This window comes from Amblyomma mixtum, chromosome 2, assembly GCF_055824585.1.
Source record: "Amblyomma mixtum isolate Tamu chromosome 2, ASM5582458v1, whole genome shotgun sequence".
NCBI classification, from domain to species: domain Eukaryota; kingdom Metazoa; phylum Arthropoda; class Arachnida; order Ixodida; family Ixodidae; genus Amblyomma; species Amblyomma mixtum.
Genome location: NC_143013.1, coordinates 104,370,021 through 104,377,856, shown reverse-complemented (window position 1 = coordinate 104,377,856; position 7,836 = coordinate 104,370,021). Strand labels below are relative to the sequence as shown.

General features: G+C 47.5%; 1 protein-coding gene across 1 annotated transcript; it reads left to right on the top strand.

Moving 5' to 3' along the window:
* Positions 1-3,432: 3,432 nt before the first annotated feature.
* LOC149360369 (palmitoyltransferase ZDHHC15B-like) lies at positions 3,433-3,879 on the top strand. Its single transcript, XM_089567845.1, has one exon. It carries the CDS (start codon positions 3,433-3,435, stop codon positions 3,877-3,879), a length of 447 nt encoding a protein of 148 aa, XP_089423971.1.
* The last annotated feature ends 3,957 nt before the right edge of the window (positions 3,880-7,836 follow it).

Here is a 7,836-nt window from a genome sequence, read left to right as displayed (position 1 = left end):
GCATAACCACCGCTACAAAGACTGGGATTACAGAATTTGTATACATCCTTAAGTACCACTCCCTACTCATCAGGCGGGGCGGCCGGTGGCTCGTCGGCGACAGCTGCCTCACCAGTAGCTTGGCTTGCTGCCGACGCTCCTGACTTCGTTGTCCCGATCTAAAACGGGATGCATCGTAGCGCTGGTGCAAACGAAGCGACGCTAGCGATGGCTTATGGAAGCCTTCAACGTCCGGCCGGCGCCAAGTTTTAGTTTTGCTGTAGGCAACACCACTCGCTGTTAGCATTTACGGAGTCCTCGTTTACGTCAGTTTTAGGGTATTTCGTCATCAGAGAGTAAAGAGTTTGATTCAGGGCAGAAAGAAAAAGCTTTCCATCGTATTTTCAAATCTGTCAGCAATAAATGCATTTTTCAGCATCGGATAATTGAGAAGAAAAGCACGAAATGCTCCGCTATCGTTTTTTGCGGACAAAAAAAATTGATAGAGTTTCACTTCTTAATGCCTCTCTTGTAATCATTCGCCCTTATCATGACGACTCGTCTCCAGTCGAAGTGTCAGTAAAGCCTTGTTATGCTTAATTGATGTTAAATTAATTTGTATATATTTATCAGGCTGCCACAAGCCTAAAAGGCTTGAGGCAGCCTGATACATATATACAAGTTTAAAAAATTGTTTTCTTGAGTTGGAAGAGCGATTCTTTCGGCATAGCATTTTGAGTGTTGTAATGCATCGCAAAACAGTTAATATGTGCTAACTAGCAGGCTGCTTTACTAATATCGAAAACTTAACTTTTTAACTATTATTTCTGTGGTCATTCCTACTGAGCAGCGTTTAGCCATTGTGAAGGAGCGTACTGCTATGGACGAAGCTCGGTCCCAGGCGTACAATAACAGCTTGCAGCGAAAGTCGGTCAGCAGACGAGGTTGGCGTTGTTCTTCTGATTACTAATACGGGCGTTGCAAGTTCCTGGGCATCCTTCCTAACCCATTGGAGAGCAATTTTGGATGCCGTCGAAAAAGGTACGTCGGGGCCTTCCCTAGCAAGCGTTACCGGACACGTTGGGAAGAGTCCAGTAACGTAACGATCGCACAACACGAATTCTGTGGAAGGATAGGTGCATATATTAACGAAACCTCTGAGAGGAGCTACGTACTCAACGACAGATTCATTGATGCCTTTCTACGACCAAGTGATATTCAATAGCAAACTCTCTGTCTAGGAGAGTAACTTAAGAAGAACAGAAAGCTAGGCGAGTTGGTTGTTATTCAATTTTTTAACAACACGCAACAACAGCACACTGCCCTCGTATTGTTGTGTGTGTAAACGTCGTCGTTGTTTTGCGCTGTTAAAAAATGACAGTAGCTGTTTGCTTAGAGGCATCTGACGTCGCACCACCAGTGGAAGGCTGTGACGCACTTGCCTGTCCATACGATGCAATTCGGTTGGAGTAGATTCTGCGGCCTGCATCTCCCAAGTTTTAAATCAACAGCGATTTTTTACTTTCAGCTGATGCCGATGCTCCACCGGAAACACTCGAATACAGTTCAAAAGTCGTTACCCATTGTGCCCATGGAACTTGCAGGTCACCACACCTTTGAAGAAAGGGTTCTGGCGAACGCACACACGTAAAAGACGATGTGGGCAGTGCCATTTCTGCCGACAAGTTCCCAAAATTTGTATTATTCGAAGTCAAATATTCTAAAAAATTTTTTATTCTTCTTTCTTGGTCATTCTTCGTCACTCAAGTAAGCACTGATCGTAGCAATCGATGACGCATGAAATAGTATGGCTACTCGGCCGCCCCGAGTACCAAGTCAATATGAGAGGTCAGGCGCCTGCCTCTTGCTACAGTCACTGACGTTTAATGTGGCTACTCGACCTCCTCGAGCTTCAAGCCAGTCAACTTTCAATATAGCTGCTCGGCCTCCCCGAGGTTCAAGCCACAATGGGGGGGGGGGGGGGGGGGGGGGGCAAGCGTCTCTCTCCCAAATATACGACGTAGTATCCCTCTATCACGCTGTAGGGCTCAACTGCACAATCAAGCAAATAGCGCCACACGCTTCTGTGCTTTTGCAATGAATACAACCATTTTTTTTTTTCAAATGACGAGTGAAAACACTTTCCGTCATCGCTTTGAGAAAAGCTATTCTATCCTATTTGCTGTTTCCTTGTCTTCCGCCTGCTATATACGACGCATTTATGGTAGACGCCAACTTCTTCAAAGTCATAAGTGAAAATCTCGTCGAAACAGTTCCTTTCACTCGTCAGAAATGTCACCCCCGAAATTCGATGATATTAAAGTGTAGTAGATAAAACTCAGAACTTTGGCATCCGCCGGGCATTCTTAGTGCTAGTGACTTCCTCAAGAGCGTCCTGGGACACTACGAAACGACGTAGAAAAGCTAAAATCGGCACTGGAAGAAACGTTTCACGAACTACTAATCACAGTACATATCAGAAGCTTCATTCAAACTACGGCAAGAGCCGCTTTCACTGTGGACAATTGATTTTGTCCGATTACGTTCGGGACTTAAACTGCGTTTGATCAGTCTCATCTTCATCGTTAATGTAGTATCGGCCGGGGCGGCCGTACGGCGAGACCTACTCCGCGTAAAATGTAACCAAAGACGCAATTCGCGAAATATCCACTCAATTATTTTAAAACAAATACCAAGGGTAAAATATCCGGTTACCCTCAGTCCGTCATGATGGCTCGTTTTTTTTATGGTTTGCACTCGTATCGGCCTCGAGGAGCCAACTACGGGAACCGCTCCATCGCGATAATATGGTTTCTGTATTGTCGCACCTGGTACGAGCACCATGTTCTGCAGCGAAGAAGACTGCTCAGCTCTACAGCGCCACCTCTATATTAGATAAATTTTCAAAGATGCGTTCCGGTGTCCAGTATTCGTTAAACTGTACTGCGCTACGACAAGTTGTCGTTCGTCTCTTCAGATTTGGCACATACGCATGAGGCGGATTGGCCAGGGATCGCACATGAGCATGACTCGTCCCTGTCCTTGTTCAAGCTTTTAATGGCACGAACCCACATTGTTGATCGGCCAAGAAAGAAGAGGCGTAAAAAAGCTAGTTAGTGTTGGTGATGAAAAAATAAAAATAAATGGGAAAAAGCAAGAGTAGTCATAATTCGCGCGGTAGCGCATCAGCACGCGGGTCCATTAAATGATTTTGAGTAGGCTGAATTCTATAAAAACAGGGAGTGTAATACTCCAAGGTTTAAAATGAGAGCCGATGAAATTTCAATGGCGTAAAAAATATTCCTGTGGCTGTAGCTTGACATGGTGGCGCTGATTAACACAATAATGAAACTGCTCAAACGGAGGCAGCGCTTGCGCAGTGGTCCCTTGAACATACCTTTTCTCAAGTACAACGGCACTCGTCACTTGGCCTAGTGATGAAGAGGAAGAAGAATGCTCAGCCCGATCTTCAGAGCTGTTTTCCGCGCCGTGAAGTGCGTCTGCGGCTGGATTCCCGTCGTGTTTGCCGCTGCCCTTTTCGCCGAGGCGTATTACGCCTACGTGTTCGTCTTCTGCGGCGCCTTCGTGACGGAGACAGTGCTGGGGGTTGTGCTGGCCGGGGTGTTCCACATACTGCTGCTATTCTGCCTCTGGTCGTTCACAAAGACCACGTTGACTTCTCCGACGCCTGTGCCCCGCCATTTCCAGATCAGCGGCGACGAGCGCCGGCAGCTGGCCGATGCTACCAAGAGCCCGGCCCGCAGGGATGCTCTGCTGGAAGCCATGGCGACCAAGCGCGGCGTGCTCACCCGTTGCACCGATGGCAAAGTCAATTACTGCGAAGCTTGCCAGCGCATCAAGCCCGACCGGTGCCACCACTGCTCGAGCTGCGAAAAGTGAGTCGGAAGAAAACTCCTTACTTGCGTTCCGGTTCGTGCGTGTGGTGTAAACGGACAGGTGGGACTAGCTGTTTGGTTTGGTTTATTCGGGTTTAACGTCCCAAAGCGACTCAGGCTATGGGGGATGCCGCAGTGAAGGGCTCCGGAAATTTCGACCACCTGGGGTTCTTTAACGCATTGACATCGCACAGTACACGGGCCTCTAGAATTTCGCCTTCATCGGTATTCAGCTGCCGCTGCCGGGATCGAACCCGCGTCTTTCGGGTCAGCAGCCGAGCGCCGTAACCACTGAGCCACCGCAGCGGGGCGGGACTAGCTGTATATGTATTTCTTTACAAATTCTGAGTATATGTGTCGGTGTTAATTTCCCAGCCTTCGCGATACAAATCATGGTTGCGTGTGGTTACCAAGCCTGTAACTTGGTGACGGCATTTATTCCATAGATATGGGCAGTCCTGTTTCGGAGAGGATCTGACCTTTGGACCTTGCCCCTTCTTCGGCCCTAGGAGAGCGGGACTTGACGTCTTGTAGCTATTTTATTCTTGGCTGCTACCTTTCCGCGGTGGCCTGAATAAAATTTTAACACTACAAAACTCATTTTACCTTCGATTCTTAAACCTGGAGTTGTTCCTGTGGTTGCTCGCAGGTGCATTCTGAAGATGGACCACCACTGCCCCTGGTTCAACAACTGCATCGGCTTCAGCACGTACAAGTTCTTTCTGCTCACGCTTTTCTACCTCCTGCTGCTGTGTGCCTATGTCGCTGCCAGCATGTCTCTGTACATGTCGCACAGGGTTCCCAACGAACGCAGTATCTCTTACCAGCTGCTGCACCCCTTTTTCGTGCTGGTCTTGGCGGTGGCCATGTTCCTCTTTATCGGCTGCTTCCTGTGCATGCACGCGTCCTTTGTGATGGCGAACTGCACCACGCTGGAGTCCACGCGGCCTGCCGCCTTCAAGGAGAGGGGCGATTCCTTCAATATTGGCGTCTATAGAAATGTCGTCGAGGTAAGTGCGCCAGCCGCTAACCTCGCGATGCCGTACAGTAGATCTACGGCGTGTGCTCTACGGCGGAGCGTCTACGGCGGAGCGTCACTTATTTGCCAGATGCATCAGTGTTTTTAATTTGGTCGTAATGTTCAGAATCTGGGACTTGGCGTGTGAAATAACTGGCTGATAATATAATTCGAGAGCGTCGGCCATGCATGAGTAGTCTGCCTGCGCTATTTTTCTTGCTTCTTTTTCATGCGCACACACGCACATATTTCTTACCATTATGGAAAAAATAGAGCCATCAACTCTAAACTATGATGCAATATTAACACCGCAGCCCCTATAGAAAGCACAAAAATACACCTCTCTTGTGCATTCATCTCGACTGGTCGCCACGCCTACATAATTCTTAATTCACTGCGAAAATTTTTAACTCCATCAGAAGCAGTTAACCTGACTCCTGCTTCGGTTTCAAATTTCTGGCTGCAGACATTCACGTCTTGCTTTGAGCCGTTGTTTTGCGTGAAAGATTCCCCCGGTTCTCCGGAGGCGCTCTGTATATGCCCTACGGCACCTTGTGTTTGTCGGAAGCTATTCTTCACTTCCGCATTACCTTTGAGAGCAGTGTTATCCAATACAGAACGCGATTTTTTTCTATGCACCTTCATTTAAACATGTTTGATCACAGCCCTAATCTAATGCCTTGTCATGTTTAATTTGCCTCAACATGCACTCTGCATGTATGCCCGGTTCCGCTGCCTGTTAGGCGCTGTCGCTCAAGCCCTATGAGGCTTTGGCAGACCGCATATCTGCGCATTTTGTCTATATGTGACGCAACAAATTAATAATAATAATAATAATAATAATAATAATAATAATAATAATAATAATAATAATAATAATAACAGCACACGCTCAGTTAGCTACCCGCGATGTGCGCGCCGAGTGCCAGTTTCACAGGCGTGGTTTGTACGGCCCAGTCTATGAACGTGGGTACCAACGACCTTTAACGTGTAATACTCCACCTAAAGACCCCTAAGATGCAATAAATGATGATTATAATGAACTGCTGAGCACAAAGCCGTGAATGTGGGCTTGCCTGGCTGTCACAAATACATGTGCTCCTATGACGTAATAAGCAGTTGGAACTTTGTGCCTGTGCTTATCGCCCTGTATTTTTGTGAGTAAATATAGCGCCTTGTTTCACACATCATCATGCAGACCCAATAAGCCCAGCATCATAGAGGACGCTCTTATCTTCCACCCACGCATACCTGTAGCAAACAAAGGAATAAGTCACTGTGTAAATTAAAGAGAAAAAATTTTTCTCGAAATATATCACTGCTACGACACACACATAGCAGTTCTCATAGTGAACCCTAGCAAAACACATCTATACGCCTCCGCAAGTATGTTCTGTTGTACTTGGTTTGTGGGGTTTAACATCCTAACAAGGACTCAGCGTGGGAAGGGCAGCGTGGTTGAAGGCTGTGGATAATTTCAATCATCTGGTATTCTTTAACGCGCGCTGATACCGCACAGTTCATGGGCGTCTAGCATTTTGCCTGCATTGAAATGCGACCGGCGTGACCGGGATCGAACCCGCGTCTTTTGGGCCAGCAGCCTAGCACCATAACCACTCAGCCACCTAGGCGACCTACTAGGATTTTGTGTTTGTCGCTGTACTACCGGGGTGGCAATGTGTTTTATGTGAACGTATGTGCTAAATTAAATCCACGTAAATAAACGTAAATTATTTACAAATTTACGAGTTTTTCTTACTTGAATATTGCCTGAGCAGGATGGTAGCAGCCCTAAATCCGAATCAAAAGTTCCGGTCGCGCGTCTGGAATGGCTTCGAGTCTAGGAGAGCTGTCCTCAATTGCGACTGATTTTGGGCAGTCTCGCAGCACCAGATATTCATTGAATGCGATCCGATTCTTGTCGATCAAGTTTGCAAATTGATTGAGACAGTGGTATAACAGACGCGGCAACGGCTCAGGGGCCATTGCGATCGGCTACTCATGACGCGTTTTCAGCTATTTCCGCAGCTGCCTCATTTCGATAGAACGCAAGTATGAAGCTGCTATCGTATTGACATACTGGAGGAGTTAAAAGAAACTCTCATGATGAAAGTAAATGAGCCATTGTTCCGTTCTGTGTGCCTAAAATAGAGATGTAACTTTGTAACAGTTTTATTTCTTTTTGCTCGTAGCAAAAGAACTATTTTTTTTGTGTGCGAAAAACGGCAATTCTTTACGTGCTGACTCCACAGAACTTGTGGCAATACTGAATATTCGTTCTGTTCTACCAGGTGTTCGGCCCAAAGAAGAGAAAATGGCTTCTACCAGTTTTCACAAGCGTGGGCGACGGATCGCGCTTTCCCACCAGACTGCACCCGGACAGGAACAGCTTGGCCACAGCCTCGCCACCTCGAAGTCAACACGTGGTTTCTTCGACCACAACTACCCCGAGATCGGCTTCATCGACGAAAAATGCTGCCACGGAGACAGACTCCTCCCTGTCCACGAAGGCTGCTGTTGCAGGAGTGTCACGGAACAGCGGAGCGGCGTATTCTCCCCTGTCAAGGCAGCGGAGGGCATGACGGGCTTACGGGACGGTGCTATGGTATTATCCCCAATCGCCTCCACCCCCCGCCAGTCAGCAGCCGTTTGGAACAATGCCGTTCGTCGGGCTACGTGGCATTCCTTGAGGGCGCGGCTCTCGCTGCCTCTTGGGGATTCATTCTTCCACAGACACTCTTCCGCGAAAACGATGTTGTCAGAGATCCGGAACTGTGCGTTTTTTCGCTAAGTAGGCTAACACTGTAATTATATACCTGCAGCGTTTATCCTGGTGCTATAGAATAAAATAACCTTTCGACGGAGTTTGATTTCAGTTTGCAGACTGTGACTGGTGTGCCCTCGTTCTTCGTCGTGTGTCTTGCTGGTTTGCGCTGGTATTTA